This window comes from Lynx rufus, unplaced genomic scaffold (assembly GCF_022079265.1).
Source record: "Lynx rufus isolate CCGP_SWC_20201006 ecotype Redwood Valley unplaced genomic scaffold, mLynRuf1.p SCAF_1, whole genome shotgun sequence".
In the NCBI taxonomy this organism is placed as follows: Eukaryota; Metazoa; Chordata; class Mammalia; order Carnivora; family Felidae; genus Lynx; species Lynx rufus.
The window spans coordinates 228,164,427-228,187,379 of NW_025814823.1; the positions used below are offsets into that span (position 1 = coordinate 228,164,427).

The 22,953-nt window shown below is 45.2% G+C and overlaps 1 protein-coding gene across 1 annotated transcript in view; it reads right to left on the minus strand.

Annotated features, from left to right (window-relative positions):
* TRIO (trio Rho guanine nucleotide exchange factor) overlaps nucleotides 1-22,953 on the minus strand; it is a 234,770-nt gene that overhangs the window by 163,176 nt on the left and 48,641 nt on the right. The window contains exon 9 of the mRNA XM_047094013.1: nucleotides 8,644-8,766. Within this exon, the coding sequence (XP_046949969.1) occupies nucleotides 8,644-8,766 (123 nt within the window). The remainder of the gene's footprint in view (nucleotides 1-8,643; nucleotides 8,767-22,953) is intronic.

A 22,953-nucleotide genomic window follows, 5' to 3' on the forward strand; every position in this document is an offset into this window, starting at 1 on the left:
CTATTTATGTGATCAATCAGTAAGGCTTCCTGCCCACAGTAGGGCTATTCGTGAAGTTTTGGGGAGTCAAAAGTTATATGTGTAATTTCAACTGCAATGAGGGCTGGGAACCCTCGCCCCATGTTGTTCAAGGTTCAGCTGCATGTGTGTATATGTATGCAACACATACACATATAAATAGCACATTTTCTTAAAAATTTTAATGTTATTTTTGAGAGAGAGAAACACAGAGTATGGTGGGGGAGGCGAAGAGAGGGAGGGAGACACAGAGTCTGAAGCAGGCTCCAGGCTTCAGCTGTCAGCACAGAGCTCAACGTGAGGCTCGAATTCACAAACTGTGAGATCATGACCTGAGCAGAAGTTGGACGCTGAACCGACTGAGTCACCCAGGCGCCGCACGCATAGCAGCTTTTTTTTAAAAAAGCTTTCACCTGTTAGGGCACCTGGGTGGTTCAGTCGGTTAAGCATCTGACTCTAGGTTTTGGCCCAGGCCATGACCTCACAGTTCATGAGACTGAGCTCCACGTCAGGCTCTGCCCTGAAAATACAGAGCCTGCTTGGGATTCTCTCTCTCTCCCTCTCTCTCTCTCTCTCTCTCTCTCTGCTCTTCCCTTCCCCACTTGCACACACTCTCTCTCAAAAATAAACATAAAAAAAAAAGTTTTCACCTGTGAAACAATTCTTGAGCAGTTTCTCCAATGACCTCACCCAGACATCTTCTCGTGAGAGGCTGGCTCGGGGCCACTCGGTGCAGCCCCTGGGCACAGAGCAAGCTCTCCCTGCGAAGCTAACAGCATCAAGAGCCCCTGCTACAGAGGATCCCACACGCTGCCTACGAAGGTTCTCTGACCATCGGAGGCTCAATGTGAGGTGACTTTTCTGGGGATGATGGCTTCATGGAGACCTCTGCTGCCCCCCACAGAGCCTCCCCCGGGAGTGGCTCTGCATCTCTGAGCAGAGGATGACGGGGCTTCAGCACTGAAAGAAGCCAACAGAGGATCATGCTTAGGCTGCACACACACTTTTTTTAGGTGCTAAATCCTGTTTTCTATTGTCACCACAGCCACGAAGTCGCTTACGTCGCATGTGTGATAGGAGGATCCAGACGTGATACTGCCTCCCAACACTGAACATTTTGTTTCTGAAGGCTTTTCCACCTCTTTTCCAGCAGGGAAGGATATCTGAGACAATAACTGCCACAAACGAACAAGTACATGTTTTAATTTTGAAGGACACCAAAGAGCATTTACTCAGCCCCACTTCTCACTTCTCACTTCAGGAAATGAGCCCACGCGACAGATTCCATGGCTTTCCCTCAGGCCCCAGGAGGCGCTGGTGGAACCAGGGTCAGCATGCAGGGTCTCTGACACCCGGCCTTCCTGTGGCCGGAACACACCCCGGACCCGCGTGCCACAGAAGAAAACAGATTTCCAACGCGCTGATGGGCATACTGATCACACACGCTGACCCTGGAGCCGCCGGCCCAGGCACAGCAAGCCCCACCACGAGGACGGCGAGCACGCGAGGCGCAAAGGGGAAGTCACTTGCCCAAGTGAGTCAGGAGGGCCAGGATTGTACAGACAACAAATGCCCAGGCCAGGGTTCCTCTTGCAAGGGGAAATTCAGAACTTCAATTTCTGCTCAAGGGGAGGTGGTGTCAGGGAGATGTTTTACAGCCTGAAGAGGCCAGACCGCTCCTCCCTTCTGCCTGCCATCCTGTCTCCGAGGGCATCTCTCTGTGGGTCCAGTCCTTCCTCGGAGAGGTGGGCCACCATTCCCCGTGCTGAGGATTAGAGGAGACAGTGTAAGGGCTGGGCCAGGGTGAGGGCTGATCGGTTTCCTCTTTTCTGGAGAAGTAAATCAAAATTGCGTAAGTGCTGGGACTCAGGAAACACTGCAGGGCAGTTCAGACCTTCCTTTCCCTACAGACCCTTGACTGCAACAGTCTGGGACTACCAGAAGATGGCCAGAGGCGACATTTACATAGAATCCAGTGAAAAAGATGGGTTTTCTTGATCTCATTTCAAGGAATAAACACTTCTATTCCATTTCTTTTGTTTTAAAAAACAACAAAGTATGCATATGGAAAACTCTCAAGGTCTTTTATAATAATGTGATAAACAAGAATGATGAGCCAGTACATCTACAATCTGTACTAAAAACCCCAGTGTCCTTAATTGTTTAATCTGCCCATTAAGTCCCCGGAATCAAAGCACAGGACACAAGCCTGCCCCCCACCCTGGCCAAACAGGTGATACGGAGCTGAAATGCACTACAACACGATCAAACTCATAACGCTAAGAGCAGAACCGAAAAAGTCTATGCCATATATTTAGGTACAGCAAAAAAGCGACTACTGACTGCTATCTACACGTGCTAGCGTTTTACCAGAGAAACAATTCTGTGGGGAGCAGAAAAGGGGAAGGTTCTAGGCAAGGAACTGACACATGAGCACCTGCTGAGTGCCAGGCATATTGTTTATGCAGTCTTATCCCAGCTACCTGGTGAAGGTAGCAATTATTGTTTTACAGGTAGGAAAACTGAGGCTTGGGTAGATTGAGGAACTTGCCCATGGTCATGAAAGCAGTGGAGGCATTAATAAAGCTAAGAAGTGTTTTTAAAAGGGAAATTGGAGATCTTGTAAGCACATGCCAACCTGAAGGAAACCCCTGATAGTAGACACCAGCCCTAAATTCTCCACTACTAATTTATTTTAAAAGAGAAAACACTACATCTTATGTTTCAAAACAATCACACAGCAAGATGGCAGCCTCATGTACAGGAGCAAGCATCCACTAACTGTAGCCAATCAGAAATTTAGGGCATATGCTAAAAACGTGGAAGCATTCTGTGTATTCACATGCTAAGGACCAGGTATCCGCAAAAGAGGACCATGAGTTCAGAAGCGACCAGGGAATCGGGAGAATGCACCTGATAATCTGCAGAAAATCTTGCCCAAATGTAATGTCTCCTGCTTTCCTAAATGCTACACTTCCTGATCCTGGAAGACGAGATGATTCCACGGCACATATAAAGTTGTTGACAGAATCGGCTTCATGGAGAACACGATCACGACAGGCTACACCTTCGGAAGGCGATCTGAATCTCGGGAGGTAAGCACACGGGAGGGAAGGCAGTGTAAGCTCGCAGGGCAGACACCCGTGGGAAGACGCCGTGCCAGAGATTTACTAATCGCATCCAAGACATCTGTGCTCCCCAAACCGGCTTCTTCCTTGAACCAGAGTTTTCTGGGCTTGACTGGCTGTTGTAATCACAGCTTCTGAAATCTAAAAAGGCATGCTAACTTGAATACCCACTTAGAAGGTAAAAGAGAAAACGCCTGCCAAAGAGCATCTCCCTTTGCACAGTCATCTTCAGAGAGCTTCGTGTGGAAAGCGTGGATTTCTTCTTTACAGCCCCTGCGTGAAGACGAGCTGCGACATGCTGCACGCGCCACCCTGGAAATGCGTCGGCAAGAAGAAATACCTGCTCACGATCGCTGTACAACACGGAGGAGGAGTGGATCTTCACATCAGTAGACAGGAGGTTCCAGTCTCTGCCAGAGTGCTGGCAAAACTGATCCACGTGCCTCCTGCTGTGACCCTGGTGCCTGAAACAAAGCCCCAGCCGGGGGCTCCCGCGGTGGAGCCTGGTGCCTGCAGACGCTGTGCCAGGCTGTGCAACCTGTTTCCACCAAGCTGATCCGACCCTCCTCTCGGGTTCCTCCTTCCCGGAACGCCAGAATTGTTCTCCATAATAAATCTATGTTTAGTATGTTTTAAATGAATTCAACCATACGACTTTCACCACTTCCTTTTCGGGTCTGGTTACGTTACTTCATTGTATGCCTCAAGTCAGTGTTTTGAAGAAGCTGACTGTACGAAAAGTGTATTACATAAATTGCTAATTCTAGAGCTCTAAAGACCATTTAGAATTCATCCCACAAAGGACCCTTCAAAACACGACCCTAAGAACAACGTAGTCAACCTTGAACAAGTACAGAGCAAGTGCAAAAAGGAAGTCTCTTCTCCCTAAACCTCCCCGAATGGTTTTACTTTTGTGAAAATGTTCCAGAAAGTGAAACATGGCCCCTTGTTAAGCACTAACAATACCTCTGCTCCCATATTTAAGGTGCCTCCAAAGGCCATCCTGCCCCCAAAATACACAAATATAAAAATATAAATATAAATAAAAATATGAATATAAACTTAGGTCTCTGCCGTAATCGCTTCTGTTGTAATTTGTTTGGACAGAAATCCATCAAAGAGGGGAGGGCAGAGAAGAAAAGGTGGTAGAGCTCCCTCCAGGGGCCTCACTCCCAGTGCTGCAGCAAGACCGAGGGGGTAGTTCCTTGGGAAGAGCCAGAAAGCCTCAATGAATGAAGCTACACACACAACGTGTAGTTCTGCCCCAATACCAAGGCCACCGTCTGTGTGTGTCCAGACCAAATCCACTGCACACGGTCTTAACAAAGCCAGGCTCCTTATGGAGCTGTCTCGCAGCCAAGAGGTCTTCTGGCTTCAAATACTAGTAAAAAGCAATCTTTATTAACCACGGTGCAGGGGCCAGAAAAAGAAGTCCACCCTATATCTCCAGATCTTATGCACCCCCCCCCCATTTTATTTGTGGCCAGTTCTTAATCACACGGGGCCGTCCCTCTACCTACATGGCCTGATGGTGTACTCAGAGGCAGAGCAAACTACTTTTAGAGCTACTCTGAAATGGTTTGCGGGGTTTCCTCTGAAATTTATCATGTCTCTACGCACATGGCTGCCACGCCCCGGACCCTCGACCTCCACTACCATCTCCCTAGAGCCTGTCACAGAACGAGAAGTTGCCACACATTTGTGGACACGACAGACCAGAGATCTCCCTCTAAAGCGAGTGGAGGGGAATTACATAAGTGGTTGGGTCCCAGTTCCCGGTCAACCACAACAGCCTGCTGAATGCCCGCAGCACGGCCGTGCATGCAGTTTTATCAGGGACAGGTAGGGCTGGGCTGCAGGAGGCCGAGGGAGACAAGCAGGCACAGCAAAGTGGCACAACACACTTCTAAAGCCACCTGGTAGCTAAAAAATACAGAAGAATCAAGTGATGTTCTTCAAGAGAGGGGAGGGCCTATAAATATTTAGGGCCAGAAAGAACTAAAAGAGGGAGAAGTTGGAGATGCCAGGAAAAGAGGTCGTAATTGAAGGGCCCATGTAATGGCAGTGGGTGGAGACAGTAGAGAGCGGACACACGGGGACGTGGCCATGTTCAGGGTGGAACTCAGAGCCTGCACCCAGCGGCAGGTGGGCAAGAGAGAGAGGCCCACAGATGGAAGAGGTCAGCAGTCTGCACACGGCTCCCCAAGCCCCAGCCCAGCCTCCAACCTTGCTGGCCACATGGTGGTGCTGCTCAATAGTCCTACCTACCTGATGTCCCCCATGACTGCTTCTAGTATCTTCTCCTTCTGTCACCAAGCTGAATTTTACAAACTGCAGGTGTCTGCTTAGACATCAACAACTGCCAGGGAAAGGCCTCTGACAGGTGGCCATGCCTATTCAGAAGCACCTGCTCTGGCCTGCTGCTACCCACCCTCTGTCCCCCACACCCTGTGGCTGTCAGAGTGCCTGACGCATGGCCAGTAGCCCTCCAGAGGGAGGGAGAGTGGGTGCAGATGTTTGCAAAGTGAACAGAAGTATATTTAAGGTTTCTTTTGAAGCACAGCTCAGATCTGGGGTTGTTAAGCACTTTCAGTGTAAGGGGGAGCGAGTAGGGTGCCCCTTAGAGTCCCAGGGACAATGAGCAGTGATAAGGAAGGACTGGGACTCAGCTGGGTAGAGGCAGGAGCCTCTCTCTGAGGAGTAAAAAGCAGACCACAGCTAAGGTGCTACTTTAGCCCTTGGCCTGCCCTAGAAACCTTTGGGCAGAAACGTTCTCTACAAAGGAAGTCTGCTCACTCTTGCTGCCCCCTGAGAACTTGTGTTCACAGCTCTGATGGTGACCTTAGACCCAAGGAAATGAGTTTACCATGAAAAGTAGAGTAACGTCAGCCACACAAGAGACTTGTGTAATTTAGAATGGAAGGCGGCACAGGAACTGGAGGGAGAAGGGTTGATGGGGTGCCGGTCGCACGGGAACATTTGGTAGACCATTGTCCCCGTCAGAGCAAGCTCGGGACAGCCCAGCCTGCCATCACGGGTGACCACACTATTTGGGGGTGGGGGGGGGTTCCCCATCTCCAGAGCCTGGCTGTTGGCAGTTCTGCCTCCAACTTTCTTTGGGGCCCCAAGTCTCCGCTCATATGACACAACCTTCCTATCCATCCCCAAACCACGTCGGCCACGGCAGTAGCTTATCTCACAGAAAACACGAAGGGGAGATAAAAGCACATTTTCCACATTTCTTCTGCTGTAAGACGAAGGCGAAATATTTTCCAACACGCATGAGGTAGGGACGCCACAAACAAAACAGACAAGAAAAACACTCCAAAGGTGCCTCTTGGTTTGGCAAGGCTGCTGGACACACAATCTCCTCTGGCTCATTTCTTGAGATGAGGAAAGCAGAAATGTTGGGATTGGCACTTTTATTTCCTATGTGAGGATGTGTAAAGAAGGCAACTTGTTAAAGGCATTTCCACTGAACAAGACTTAAGTGCAGACTGTTTTGTTATCCCGTAACTCAGTCCCAGATTCAGTTTCCCAAATGAGTATGGACCCGAACCCTCTGTCGTGCAAAACCTGTGGACACACGGCCACAGTTTACTCCTACTGTGACTTACAGAAGAGACCATGCTGCTGGATGTATACTGACACTCTTCCTTTTATAAGGGAAGAATCTCTTCCTTTCTAATAATGTTTTCAGGCTTTCCAGCCTATTTGCATAATATTAATATCCCTAAATCAGTTTTATTTTGGTTAATATTTGCCTGGCGGACCTTTCTCTAACAGGTTATATACTTCCAAATTTCCTGGCATTAGGTGTGCCCTCTGAAAAAAACATACAGCAAGATTTTTAAGAGATAATCAATCTTTTGTCTCTTAACAAAAGTAAAATGGTAAAATCTATTTTGCATTTACTGTAATTACCGATACTTATAAACAAGTTACTACATCTTATTTTGCGATTTCGATCGTGATTTTTGTTTTCCTTGTTTCTTTTGTTTCCACCAGACCCATATGCGTGAATGTTTCTTTTTTTTCAGCCAGTTTTCTGTATTTCCTTCCCTCCTACGCTTACTAGGAAGTGATGCTTTCCATCCCTATGCTGTCAGTGGCTACTGCACACTTGAGTTTACAAGTGTCAGGTAAGCAGAAGGTCCTGCCACCCTCGGAACCTTCCATCTCCCATGTTAGAGTGTTCTGACACATCAGTCCTGTTCTGCTTTTAACAATCCCCAAACCCACTATCTGCTGTCTACATGGTCAATCCTTTGATTTACAAATACATTTACCAATTTCTATGCTCATTCTTGATCCTAGTCCTTTCTTTTCATACTTCCCTTTTTATTCATTTAACTAACTCATTCAGTACCTATCTGCTGATCACCTAAGTATGCCAGGCACTGCCCTGGGTTGCAGTCACAGAGAAGTGAACAAAACAAAGTCCCTGTTCTCGCGGTGTCCGTGTTACAGTGGGTACTTGTGTTACTAATACTAAACTGCTTGCTTTAGTTCTTCTGGTTAAGTATTGGAGTAGCAAACTCTCTCACTCTCGGTCTACACTTTATCCTCATCATTGAATGACAGTTCAGCTGGATCTGGAATTCCAGACTATTCTACCAACTTCCAGAACCTGTGGCTGCTGGTGAGAAGTCGGCTGTCTTTCTAATAGCCCTTCTCACTGGGGTTCTTTGGTCATTTCTTTCTTCTTGATTTTACACTTTGTCTTCGATGTTCCTCAGTTTTGCCACAACGTGCTTCGGTTTGGACATGTCTTACTAGACGACTTCTTTTTAAAGTAACTTTCTCCACACCTCCTTATAACTTCCATTTAATATGGAACAGACATACACACACGTCACGTTATTGCAATTTCTCCCTCCTTCACTCTGCTTGCAAAAAAAAAAAAAAAAAAAATCCAAAAAAACACATTTACCAAGTAACAAGTCGTAGGAGTGCCCTGGCCTAGGTGCTTTATATGATGCTACCACATACATACCTGACTTCCTCTCTAGAAGCCTTTACTGTGCCTACTTTCCAGATAAGGAAGTTAATCTTAGAAATGTAAAGAGATTTTTCCAAGTGACACAGCTAGTGAGCATTATAACCAATGCTCCAACTCCACAAATCCCCTGCTCTAAACACACTCCACACCCTGCCGCCTGTTTCTAAACACACACATTGAAGAGAAGTGGAGAAGCAGCAAGATATGCTGGCCCATCGTTACAGAACTGTTACTGCCTGATTATACACTGAAATTTCACAAGCTGTCAATAGACACTGGTACAACGAATACATCAAAAACATCCGGGATGTCACTTACGACACATCCTTCTGCATAGGCAAGGACAACCTCACGCTCAGATCTGAGCATCACCTCTTCTGAATCACCTTTCAACATATCTGGCCAAGGCTAACTTATCTGGGATATGGTTAAAACTAATTCAAAACCGAGCTCATAGGTATTTAGGGGAGGAACTAATGAAAGCCATTGTTTTACCTGGGCTACTTCTTCAAAATCTTCATGGCGTTTCTGCAAAGCTCTGGCCCGATGAAGTGATTTCCCCACACCCGTATGTTTGCTGAGAAACGCTTCTCCATGGTTCTCAATCCAGTCCAGCACCTACAATAAAAGACAGGTACATGTGCCATAAAAACAATGTTCTGCCCTGTTTGATGGTTAGGACTATCCACTGAAGATACACTCTGTTGTCAAAACTATAACAAGACGCAAAGGAGAGGGAAAAAACTAGAAGCAGTTGGACACTAACACATCTGATCAGTTTTCCCACCATGATTTTCAACAGCTCTTACTGTAAAACCGTTAAGTCTGTCTCTGTATAAACATTACGTGCCATAATGATTAAATCTCACCTCATTTTATGCATGACAGAGCCTCCAAAACTGAGTAGGTTTTGGATAAGATAGTGGTTATCAAGCCACAGACAACCAGTTTAGCTTAACATTTTTACAAGGCTCAAAGCTTCACAACTCAGGCAATTCAAGTTTAAGTGCAGAGTTAATGTTTTTCTGTCTCTTCTTTAGAACCTGAAAACACAGAAGTAAAACCTAAGAAAACAAAACACTTAAATGCCTCTGTCCCCATCTTTGAGGATAATTTATTCTGTAAACTACTAAGCTGTTGGGAAAGCTAAACACTCCATGAATTTAATTACTTAAAAGTTCTTGCAAGTTGACATCCACTATATAAAGAAAGGGAGTACAAGGTAGGCAGTGTGACATGATGTTTTCAAGTTCAGAGTCGGCCTAGAGCATAGTTCATTGGTTCCCATACTTGAAAAACCACAAAGAAACCTGACAATATCTAAAAAACAAAATCTAAAAAAATACTTACACTACCATCAAATGTACACTTTGCCTCATTTTTTTAGTTTATTTATTTATTTGGGGGGACAGGGCGGAAGGGAGAGGGAAAGAATCTCAAGCAGGCTCCACATTTGTCAGAGCAGAGCTCAACACGGGGCTCAAGCTCACAAACCGTGAGATCATGACCTGAACCAAAATCAAGAGGTGGAGGCTTAACCGACTGAGCCACCCAGGCGCCCGCCCCTGCTTCGCCTCTTTCTGATGGAGAAAAGATAATTAGCAAAAAATAGGTCAGTGACATCTTTCACTAAAAACTAAAACTTTAGATACAAGATATTTAAATATTTGAATACATTTGTTAACGTACTGCTGAAGGCCACTCCCCATACTTCACATTAGTAACTATGGTAACCAAGAATATGGATCAAAACTATCTGTGACTGAAGAACCAACTGGGAAATGTACCGCCAGAACAGTGGTCTGGAGGAAAACCTAGAAGCAGACTAGTCATGCTAATGGCAAAATAAAAGGGGCCTTAACTTGGGCTTCATTGCTATGAAAAGGGTCCCTTGCCCTTTGCTACCTGCACTAGAGATCAGCTGTGCAGACAGATCTCTTAAAAAAAAAAAAAAAAAAAGAGGCAGCTGGTAAGGGCCAGTTGTGCAGGGACAACTGGACCTATTATACATTGCTCCAAACCTGTGACCGTCAGAAGCCAAGGGTCTGACTGAGGGCCCTTTCTGCATAGAGTTTAGCAAAGTTAGTAGCACATGAACATAAAATAGCTTGCAAACCTGAATAACTCACTGGCGGCCCTCTTACGTACCCTATAAGATGAGCAGACGTGTATGTACATGGAGGAGGTAGGGCGAGGCACAGAGGCCAAGCCTTCCAGCAAGTGCTAAAGCTACACATTTACCCTATTACTACAGCTCATTTCTGAGATCTTCCGTCAACACCACCAATCTGCTAGCCACCTGGGGTCACACTATCAGAGCAATTCTTAGTGGATCTACATGTACTCTGTTACCTCACTCCCAGTCCTCCTGAAAGCTCTCGATTCTACCCTTCATTTCTAGCCCCGGCTGCACACCTGGGGTCTAGCTGTGTGTTGCTGGGCAAGTTCTCTATCGTTTCTGGACAAGAAGCTTCCCCAGTGCTCAGTGCTGATAATAATGGGGAGTTGTGAGTATTCAGCGAGATCTCCATTAAGCACACCAGTACCAACGTGGTGAATACACAGCATGCGTGACATCCGCACCCTTAAACCACATGGGGCTCAGACTCACGACCAGGAGATCAAGAGTCAAACGCTCTACCGACTGAGTCAGCCAAGTGCCCCTATCCATTGTTTTTTAATTAGTGCGCTTAGCACATTATTTTCCTTTCTTGAGACAAAAGAGAGAAAACACACGTTAGTACTACCATTAGTAAGTAGTGCCACATTCACGCCTGACTTCAAGGAAGACATAAGCCGCTGAGTTGTTTACATGAGTCTCTTAATATATATTATCAAACACAGATCCACTCCCAAGAAATGTCCACTGACAACTTCAAGACATTTTAGCCTCAAAGGATGGAATATGCCTCCGGGCAGGAAGCCAAAACCACACAGAAGACAAGGATCAAATATTTTAAGCTTGAAAAGAACTCAAAGAAATGTAAGTAATACCTATGCTATAGCCAATCTGCCTATCAGATCTGTATGAAGGGCTAAGAGAGTTTTCTTTTTAGCTACAGTATATTCCTTATATTCTTCACCTTTACTGTTAAAAGAAAATTTGAGGGGTGCCTGGGTGGCTCTGTCGGTTAAGCATCCGACTTCGGCTCAGGTCATGATCTCACGGTTGGTGAGTTCGAGCCCTGCATCGGGCTCTGTGCTGACAGCTTGGAGCCTGGAACCTGCTTCGGATTCTGTGACTCCCTCGCTCTCTGCCCCTCCCCCGCACTCTGTCTCTCTCAAATGTGAAAAAAATTAAAGAAAAAAAAGAAAGAAAATTTGAGCCACTAGTAAGCAGCAACCTGATTACTGGTAACTCAATACAGATTTCAAATAAAGGCACAATTTCAAAAAGTAAAAGGTAAACATTATTTGGTAGAAAGGGCTGAGGAAGCAAAATACAGAATTTTAAAAATATAAAAATTTGTTTTTTAAGCCTAAGAAAAGTCAGGAAGCATAACCAACCAACTCAGGGTTACAATTTTTCTTTTATTAGTGGTTCTTTTAGACAGAATTGTAAATACCAGGTGAAGATATATTTCCAACAAACATGAAAGTAATTCAAAGAAGGTGTACAAACGCCAAGCACTTAAAAAAAGAAAAAGTGGCAGACACTTGTGAAATCCAGCTGGTGTTCGAAACCAAATTCCCCCACAAGGCTTTGGCTTCTTTTAGAAGTTGGAGAACATTTCCCAGGTTGCCAAGGAATCCTGAATCAATACACGTGTCCAAAGAGCATTTCAAAGACATGCTTGTGGAATCTCTTCCATTTAAAACACAAAAATATTTGCTAATCAGGGGTTTCATCAACTTAGTCCATCCAGCCAGCCGCCTCCCTGACCTGAGCTATGGCCGGCAGCTGTCATTTGTCTTGTGACCCCAACCCTAGAAATCCCTCAAACCCCGGCCCAGGCTTTGCTGCTCTGTGGCTAGACTGCAGGAATAGGACCCAAGTGACGCCTTCCCACAGTCTACCTGGTCCCTGGGCAGGATAACAAAGCTGGGAGGCCAACGCACCTTGCTCTCGGCTCGGAGGATGTGGTGCGAGCTCATTCCTCTGTACATCGGTGCCCTCTAATGGACACGGTGACAGCCCCAATGTCAAGGTCACTCCGAAGTGAGCTACCAACACAACACAGATAAGGTCTCAGCATCCAAGTCAAAACGTCAGATGTGGAGGAAACCTGACAGATTGTGTAGCTTAACTCCCTGTTTGTAATTACAGAATAGAGCATGATGACAGCAAGTATGATTCTGTTCACTTCTTAATCATCATATCGTGGTTGAAAACCTGCTGTTGCAGCACGCATTGACCTATGTGCACCCTAAGCCATCAATCCACACGGTGAGCTGGGGTAGGGGAGGCACATCATATCCCCATTTCACAGATGAAGACATAGGACCAAGGACCCTCAACTACCAGGTGGAGCCAATCTGGGGACTCAGACCCAGGAAGTCTGGACCGAGGGTCCAATCCCTTAACCTCTGGTCTATATGCCTCTTGAGTTGGCTCAGGTGTAAGACAGGTGGCACAATGAGGTCTGGAAAGAAAGAACTGTTTTTGTTGGCGAATGGCGGTGGGGAGGCTCCTGGACAAATGACCTCTGATGAAATGATAGTGTTATAATGGACAACAAACAGTGCCAACCCTCAGTCAAAGGTCATGGGAACTGGCCACTGGCACTATCCCCCAACTCACATGGCAGAGTTCTGGCCATTTTGTACAACATGTGATTTTTCTGTGACGAGCCCCACTACCTAATATTCGCAGTTTCACGGTTTACTATTTTTTTTATTATTACTATTAGAGACAGAGAGAGTGAGCGTGCAAGTGTGAGGGGAGGAGGGGCACAGAGGGAGGGAGGGAGAATCCCAAGTGGGTTCCATGCTTAGTGCGGAGCCCGATGCGGGACTTGATCCCACGACCCTGAGATCATGACCTGAGTCAAAATCAAGATTCAGACGCTCAACTGACGGAGCCATCCAGATGTCCCATGGATTGCTATTTCTAATAATGACTGGTTTTTTTTTTAACAATTTGTGAATAAATACTACACCCTCACCAGAGGAAGCTGATTCTCATAAACCTATGTCTCAACAACAGGCAACATGAAGACCAATGTGAAGACATTTTTCCCTTAAACTGCATAAGTGTTTATTTCAAATACTGACTGGAGTAGCCTTCTAACATGACCACACATCACGTCACTGCCACCAGTATCATTTATTGAGAGATTATTCCATGCTAAGCTTGGGTAATACATGTAGGTCCATAATCCCTTATACATACATACATACATACATACACACACACACACACACACACACACAAAGTTTAAAGAGCTCTGAAATTCTAAATTTTTTTTCCAAACATTGGTCCCAAAAATTCATTTGGCATTAAGACCTCAGTCCCTGCAGTGAGTCCTTGTACATTTGGCTGCAGAAATCTCCATGCTTTTGCTTCAGATTACAGGGGGGCAGCCCAGACCCCATCAGAGTGTCCTGTATCACACAGTGTATGCACTCTGTCCTCTTCCTCAAGTTTCAAAAATTCTTAACCCCAAACACATCTATCCCCAAGGGCTACAAATGTAGAGACTGGATTTTTATTATTAGCCCTCTTCAACACGAAATGGGGGCTCAGAGAAGCGAAGTGACTTGCCCAAGAAAGAAGACCTAGAAAACAGATTCAGACACAGTTCTTTACAGCCTTTAACTGAGGCTCTGACCCGTCATTACGTTATGTTACATCACGGTTTGTAGACACTGCATGAACACTGAAAAGTATTTCTAAAATCAGAGTTCCACTCTAGCCTGGCTGTGAAAACTAGAGAAGACCTCAGACGTAAAACAACCAGGAACACATGAAGCCAGTCTAGTTTTACTGGGAACCTGGGATCCAAAGAGTAGTCCCAGGTATCTGGGAAAGTATCCAGATACCTGTCAATTCCAGCTACCATTGGGAAGAGACATAATCGGTGAAGAAATGTTTTCTGTCATAATAATGAGAACTCCTTCTAAGTCACACTTATTCAGTTTACAAAACACAAATACACGAAGCAAGTGAAAAACCAAGGTAGTTCTAAAATACTCTCAATGTGTCCATATATATATATATATATATATATATATCGATACAGATATATAGATATAGATGATCAGATTTTTCAAGTGGCAAAATATTAATTTCCTCCCTGCCCATCCTACATTCCCTATAAAACCAAAATTATCCCAGTTCCATTTAGTTCTTTCCTTCTTCAACCACCGTTGGTTTTCATTTAAACCACGGAGGATGCCAATCTAGAAACAGACATACTGTGTTTCTAGTGTTGGGTGTTTGTTTTTGTTTTTTTTCTAGTGTTATTTTTAAAATAAGTGCTCCTAAAACAATCATTTAGATCAGACCTTTCTTGGTGGTCCAATCCACGGTATTTTAATGATTATAACAAAGACTGGCCGATTAAGCAACGTCATTGCAAATCTGCTAAACGTAGGCAGGAGACAGAAAAGGAGGCGTTCCCTTAGAGGATGTTTTTAAGAAAGCCTGGTGTTTAGCACCACTGTGAGGACCTCCGATATAATATTATTAACGAAACTTACCCACAAAGTGAAATCACAAATGAAGGAACACTCTGAGTTTATATTACTGAATTTCCCATCCTCATCCTCTTAGTCTGCCAGGTACTGTTTTTCCTGAAGCTCTGAGCACCTTGTACCTGGAACCAGTATCTTAGTCATGTTCTTCCCTTTCCAGCAGAGGCCAGGCCAGCTGACCACCTGCTCGGGCAGGAACAGGATTAGAACAGACAAGCCGGGCAGCCATGAGGAGCTGGGCTCAAGACTGCTAGAAGCAGTAGGTGCAGACAGGCTCTCTCCCCTGCCCTCTCCCTCCCCATTTATCCACTCCCAAGGGGACTAACCGAACTCCTCACAGTGGTGGGCAACCGCAGCTTCTAGAAAGCCCTTCCCCAGCCTGAAAAGCCCCCCTTAGATAGTCCTCCTTAAGTAACATGTCAATGTAATTTTACTCTTTGATTCGCTCAGAAGTGAACCATCCTCCTCAGGTCAAGAGCAGTGAAGCAGTTAAAAAACCACTGGGCTCCCTGGAGCTTTGGTCAAGTCACTGGACTTTTTTAAGGCTCAGTTTTATTACCTGGAAAATAAGGAGCTTGGCCTGACAGGATCACAAGGGCTTCTGGCTCTAAATTCTATGATGTGCGTGGCACAACTCCCACAGTGACACGAGAGAACCAAGTCAACACGCATCTCTGGGCTTTTGAGGACCGAGGGAAGAGGGGGAACTTTTTAGGTCCAGTATTCACAGCTACCTGACAATAATCATGGTTCTCCCATTTCTTTATTTCTCTCCACTGGAGCCAAGAACTGTTTCTTCATTCACTGCATTTCAAAATTAGAATTAAGTTTGCTCTAAAAAGCTATACAATTGTTCTTAATATGGGAAGATCTTCTTCAAAAAATATGATTTCTAGAGGCGTCTGGGTGGGGTGGCTCGGTCAATTAAGGGTCTGACTCTAGGCTTTGGCTCAGGTCATGATCTCACAGTTTGAGAGTTCAAGCCCCACACTGAGTTCTATGCTGACAGCATGGAGCCTGCTTGGGATTCATTCATTCATTCATTCATTCTCTCTCTCTCTCAAAATAAACTTTTAATATATATATATATATGGTTTCTATAACATTCCAAAATATACTATAAGCCTAATGCTCACTTGGAAAAATAAGCCATTTAAATAAACAAAAAACCTCAGCAAGCTACGCAAATATACAGCAAATATTACAGCAAATACAGAACCAAAATGCCCTGTGTTGCAAGAGCTACTTTTGCTTAACCAATCTAAGAGCGTATGGTATGTCAGGAACATGTGCTCCATGTACACTTCCTTGGCTACAAGGGAACATGGGTGAAATCAATGGAGAAGGGCCCACAAAGGGTGTGGTGGGGATGAAAGAGCTAAGTGTGAGACCTGAAACCATAAAAATCCTAGAAGACAACATAGGCAGTAATGTCTGTAACACTGGCCACGGCAACATTCTTCTAGCTATATCTCCTGAGGCAAGGGAAATAAAAGCAAAAATAAACTATTGGGACTACACCAAAATAAAAAGCTTGTGCTCAGTGAAGGAAACAATCAGCAGCACTAAAAGGCAACCTATGGAATGAGAAGATATTTGCAAATGACATACCCAATAAAGGGTCAGTATCCAAAATATATAGAAAACTTAGACAATTCAACACCCAAAAACCAAATAATCCAACTAGAAATGGGCAAAAGATATGAACAGACATACAGATGGCTGACAGACACATGAAAAGATACTCAACGTCACGCATCATCAGGAAAATGCAAATCAAAACTACAATGAGATATGACCTCACACAGGTCAGAATGACTAAAATAAAAAACACAAAAAACAGTAAGTGTTGACAAAAATGTAGAGAAAAAGGAACTCTCTTGCACTACTGGTGGGAATGCAAACTGGTGCAGCTACTGTGGAAAACAGTATGGAGGTTCCTCAAAAAGTTAAAAATGGGACTACCCTACGATCCAGTAATTGCAGTAATGGGTTATTTAACAATACAAAAACACTAATTCAAAGGGATATATACACCCCTATGTTTATTGCAGCATTATTTATAATACCCAAACTACGGAAGCAGCCAAGTGTCCACTGATAAACAAAGAAGAGGTGGCATATACAATGGAATATTATCCAACCATAAGAAAGAATGAAATCTTGCCATTTGCCACAAGATGGATACAGCTACAGAGTAAAATGGTAAGCAAAGAAAGTCAGAGAAAGACAAGTACCATATGATTTCACTCATACATGGAATTAAAGAAACAAAACAAATGAGCAGAGGGAAAAGGCGGGGGGGGGGGGGGGGGGGGGGGGAGGGGGGGAGGGAGAGAGAAACCAAGAAACAGACTCTTAACTATAGAGAACAAACTGATGGTTACCTGACCGCAGGGGTTGGGGGGGATGGGTGAAACAGGTGAAGGGGATTAAGGAGTGCACGTAGCACGATGAGCGCTAGGTAATGTATAGAATTGTTGAATGACTATATTGTATACCTGAAACTAACATGACACTGTTAACTATACTGGAATTAAAATTTTTAAAAAAATTTTTAAAAAAAGGAGTGGACAGAATTTTAAACTTTTTTTTTTTTAATTTTTTTTTCAACGTTTATTTATTTTTGGGACAGAGAGAGACAGAGCATGAACGAGGGAGGGGCAGAGAGAGAGGGAGACACAGAATCGGAAACAGGCTCCAGGCTCCGAGCCATCAGCCCAGAGCCTGACGCGGGGCTCGAACTCCCGGACCGCGAGATTGTGACCTGGCTGAAGTCGGACGCTTAACCGACTGCGCCACCCAGGCGCCCCCAGAATTTTAAACTTTTATATCATCTACCAACCCATCTATCTTCTAAAAATATATAAATCACCAATTCTCATGGTTATTACCCTACTTTTAATTACATAAGTACATGAAATCTCTTAAAGGAAACAAGCTGAGGAAGGAAAGGAAGGAGGAAGGAAGGTGGTAGGTAGGTTATTATTCATATATAAATAGTCTCGCTTTGGATATTCCCATCAAAGTCCAACCAAACCATCAGTCTGTCAACACCGGCTAATCCTTTTATCTTGCCCATTCTTTGGAAATGAATATAAAATAGTCCAAAGTTATCCCCCCCACCCAAATCTTCCTATGTCCAGATCTTAATCTCTGACACTAAAGTAATTATGTATAGCTTAATAACTTATGCCTAGTTATTGAACTATAAAATGCACAAACATACACACATTTGCATGCATGCAACAGACCCTGTCCAGCTAATCCCTGGGCACTTTCCCCTCTGGGACCCTGGCAATGTGGCTGGCACTGGATAAAAGGAAGTCTCAAGGGGCCTAGGGTTTCCAGGTTCTGCCTGCTCCTGAGTGCATGAGTCCTCAAGGGCTTGATGACCTCTGCTCCCTCCTCACTTCCGATTTGCCCCAGGCCCCTGGGCTCCTGGAGTCCTGTATTATATCTGCTTTGGGGAAAGAGATCCACCCATTCCCCACCTTTTAACTCCCACCATTGAGCTTTCAAGCTCCTTCCAAGCTTGCTTACTAAGATTCCTCTCAAGGTCAAGTCTCTCCAGGGTTCACCATGACAAAAGGTAATGAAAGCTGGCTTTAAACCCACCAGGAAGATCAGCATCAGCTCTATCTGTCCCCAGCTGGCTCCCAATCCCTAACCAAACACTTACCCTCCAGTACTCCCTAATTCCAATGGAGAAACTCTCAGAAAAGATGGCAATCCCCTAACCGTGCTTATCAGGAGCCACAATCAAAACTGGGAGCGTGGGAACATAAACAGAGGAGAATATTAAATAGCTGGGGCTATACAATGATTCTGGTGAATGGGACGAGAAAAACCGAAACTCCTGACTTAAATTAATGAGCAAAGGACAATGAGGTTCAGAAACCTTCACTTAAAAGCTAGGTCCACCATAGGTGATGCCAACCAAGAACTCCTAAGTCAAGCTTCACAATAAGATGGCTTCTACTGGCAGAAGGATAGCAGCCAAAGACCCAAGGCAAACCAGTAAAATAGCTTCTCTGCAGACCTGAAACCTCTTTCTTTGTCTTTATGGCATGTCCTGATTTCCCCACCTTGCTGCATTCAAGATCCCCACTTTGCATTCAAGTGGCCAAAATCTTTACTAGAGACCTCACCACATTAGCAGAATTCCCATGTACTTCCTCAGCCACTCCCAAGTTCTCACTATCAAGCAAAGCTCCTGCTCCTTCAAGCAGATCTCCTGGTTAGATCACTTGGTTCCAATATAAGGCCAATCCTCACCCGTTCCAGAACAAATGAACAAACTTTTAACCCCAAAGAATCTTTAATTAGCAAAACTGGGTAATTCCTTAAGTTTCTTCATCTGCCCACTCATTCACTCATTCAACAAATACCAAACTGTATCCCAGACACTTAGGAAACACCAGTGAGTAAAATGCAGATCGCTGGCCCATGGACTTTACACTTCTGCTCGCTGGGAGTTCTCCGTGACTTGCTTGGATGTCCACAATAGGACCTACCCTGTCCCTCAACTGGAGTCTCGCTCCCTCCAACTTGCTCACCACACTGCAACAGGCCGATCTTTCTAACACATGCAGGATCATGTCATCCACCCCCCACTGCCCACAGCATCAAGTTCAAGTGCACAGCACATGGGCCCTTCCTGCTGTGAACTCAGTGAAGCGGGGAGAGCATTAGCTCAACAGGTGGCTGTGAGCAGTAAGGGGGAAAGACACACAGGTGTCCCTCGCGTAAGCCTCACGGCCACTCACAAGTCACTGGCATCAATTTACAGCAGTCAGCCAAAGTCCACTGTATCCCTTCACTGGCGTCCCACAGCTTACAGAAACAAGTCCCAAGCTGTCATCGTGAGGTCACCTTTCCAGCACCTGCCCCTTCTCACACCTCCACACCGCTCCACTCCACCCACACCCGGCTGCTCTCTGCACAGGCCATGCCCTTCTACATCTCTCATCTCACTGCAGTTCCCGCTGCCCAACCCTCGGCCTACGGACTTTCTAACCCATCCTTCAAGGATCAGCTCAAACCCCACCTCTCCCGTGAAGACTGTCATGGTACCCAGGCAACGGTTACTCGCATCTCTATTACAGGACTCTTCATCTTCCCTCTATGCCAGACCCGTGACGTTTGAGACAGACATGGACAAAGCTCCCTGGAACCCCCACATCTGCACGAATCATTAAAGCATAGACATTCACCCTTAAAATGCAAGTGCAAGGCAGGCAGATAACATGCATGAGGGTGGCTAGCTGCATTTACTCCCCACTCCAGCTAACACTTTCGTAGGCAGGACTCACATTTACGCCTTAGCAGAATTACACCTGACGATAACCAGACACACGACACTAAATCTGAGCATGCTATGATATGATCTATCAGGCTACCAAATGGTCGGCTCTCACTGGACTACGATTCCTCAAGAAAAGGAGCTTCAACCCATCCAACAGTTACCTCTGTATCTCTGAGTGTCACATGTTAGATTAAGAGATTTTGGAAAGAAGAATGAAATGTGGATGACAAGAATCCAGAAGAGACTAGATTTGCTTCATCGTTTTCTCAGAATATTTACTAATGGCCCCACATCAACCTGCAGGCAGTTCTTCCAAGAAATAACTCAGAGGGGGTAATGCGCACACAACACACAGAAAGGGCTACTGACCACGTGGACGGGGGCAGGCAGTTTTTTAGGAGATGTCTCCACCTCACGGGCCTCTTTGGGGAGGACAGCCTGCTTCAGGAAAGTTCTGGGCCCATTCACCTCATCCAACTTGTTGGAGCCGCTAAATGGCACCAATCCAAAAGGCAGGCGGGGTGACAGTGAGCAGGACAAGGAGGCTGAGAGCACACCACATCCTTCCACAAGCAACATCCCATTTGAACAAACACAGCAAAAACGACCTTGTTTAGAGCAAACTAAAGCGTACCCGACCCTTAAGAACACTGGTCAGCAGTAACACAACCATCCATCAACCAACCATCCTGAGGGTCACTCTAATGGGAAACGTGAGGCGACAGAATACATGTGTTACTTGATCATCGTGAAATGTGGCCGAGTACTGATTTCATTTTTCGTTTAATTTTTAGAGAGAGAGATTGAGAGAGCGTGAGTGGGGGACGGGCAGCGGGAAAGGGGGGGGGGAGAGAGAGAGAGAGAGAGAACGAATGAACCTTAAGCAGGCTCCCCACTCAGTGATGTGGGGCCTGATGTGAGGCTGGATACCCTGGGATCATGACTGAGCCAAAATCAAGAGCCAGATGCTCGACCGACTGAGCCACCCAGGTGCCCCTTCTTGTATTTTTAGGTTAATAATGACAAAGGTTTCTCCCTGTCAGCAGCTAGCATGTGCATCTGACCTCACCCCAGCCCTCTCCTCCATTCTCTGACTGGACAAGTGGTGGGGGCCAGGCTACGGTAGCTTCACCTCCCCGCACCTCGGCGCCTGGGTACCTGAAACACCTTCCATACAGGAATTACCCAATTCCCTTGGCTTATTACAAAAACAGCTAGCCACTAACCCAAAATTATTCATGTTTTAAAGACCAAACTCCCCATGCCCACTGTCCCCCTGCCCTTCCTTGAGAACACGCTGTTGACAGTCTGGTTTCTGTTTCAAATATTTTCCAAACTCTTTCAGAGGGTTGTTTTAGAGGATTGTTTCCATAAAAAGATAGCATCATTCCACACCTATTGTGCAGTTAGCTGCTCTTTTTATCTCTCAGCAGTATTTACAGATGCTTTTTCATCACTCAAAACAACCAGGCAAAAACCACTTGTGGTATCTAACTGGCTTATGCTTTTACGGATTTTGTTTTTCATCTTTACACATTTACCTTCTGCTGACAACGCCTTCTAAAGGACTACTATTTTTTTCCCATTTATTCTCAGCTTACCTCTCCTACTGTTTGCTCAATATAGCAACAATGTCCACGTGTTGTAACTGCTGGAATTTCAGAAACACATTTCTGGTTCTGACATCATACAACTCCTTCCAGGTAAAAGTGCTTGCTTTGCTTAATCTTATCAACTCTACTTCGTGCTCCACAAGCCAAGCCTACACAGCAATTTCCTGTTTGCATAACAAGTCCAGACCATTCCAGATCATTTTATCAAAAGAACGTTTCCCTTAAAGAGCAATTATCTATTTTCTATGGAATGCTAATAGGACCACATATGCCTTATGTGTATTGCAAAACACTTTCCCCTGCTGACATCCAACCCTATCTACTGACGCTGGAGAAAAAAAATCTAGCTTAAAGAACTGGTCTCATAATTATCATAATTACCTTTCTACATAGAAGATTTAATGTTTGCTGTTTTCAGATTCAAGGGCATCAGGTACCTGGTGCCGAATCAGATGGCTACACTCCTCAGCCTCTTCCCAAAGGGGCCTCCCAAATCCCCCACCATAAACCGTCCAGGGGCCTATTCTCAAGTGCCTGGTGCCCCACGGAGCCACCAGAGCTGGGGATGATGCGGGAGGAAGAGCCCCTGGGGCTGCTTCAGGGAAGGTATGTTGGTCCATGGATGGGTAAGGAATACCTGATCCAAGGGACAGAGAGGTGAGTGGGGAAAATCCTTTAATGATTACATTTAAACTATTAACATTTCACGGTAGGTGAATGTTTTTAAACAATTAGGAGAAGCTAGTATTTATGCTTTGACCACAGCACCTCAGTTCGCACAAATAAGTCCCTGACATTGACTCCTCCCTATTCACTCCTCGCTCTAAATTCTTTCCCTGGCAATTATCCTCTTTGATTAAAATAACACTGGCAAGAAGCATGAATAACACCAAAATGATCGTTTCTGAGACTTGGTATAGGCAATCTTCAGGGAACTCAAAACCCGTAAGTGTAATCAAAGCATTGTATGTGAAAATTTTCAATTATAGAGCAATTGAAAGTATTCTGAACTCACCAGACTCACATGACATGAAGAACGATGGTCAATAAAACATGGAGAATCTACGTGTTCATGAGAACACAGCACGACTTTCCACCACCTCAGCCCACTGGCCTTCGGACGACGCTTGGGAAGAGTGAAATCTGAGCCTGTACGTGTCTGAGCAATGCTCCCGGGAGCCCAGGGAAGAGAGGGAGGTTTTGCTCCAGACCCATCGCTGTGGCATCACACCAACTCTGCTGAATGCC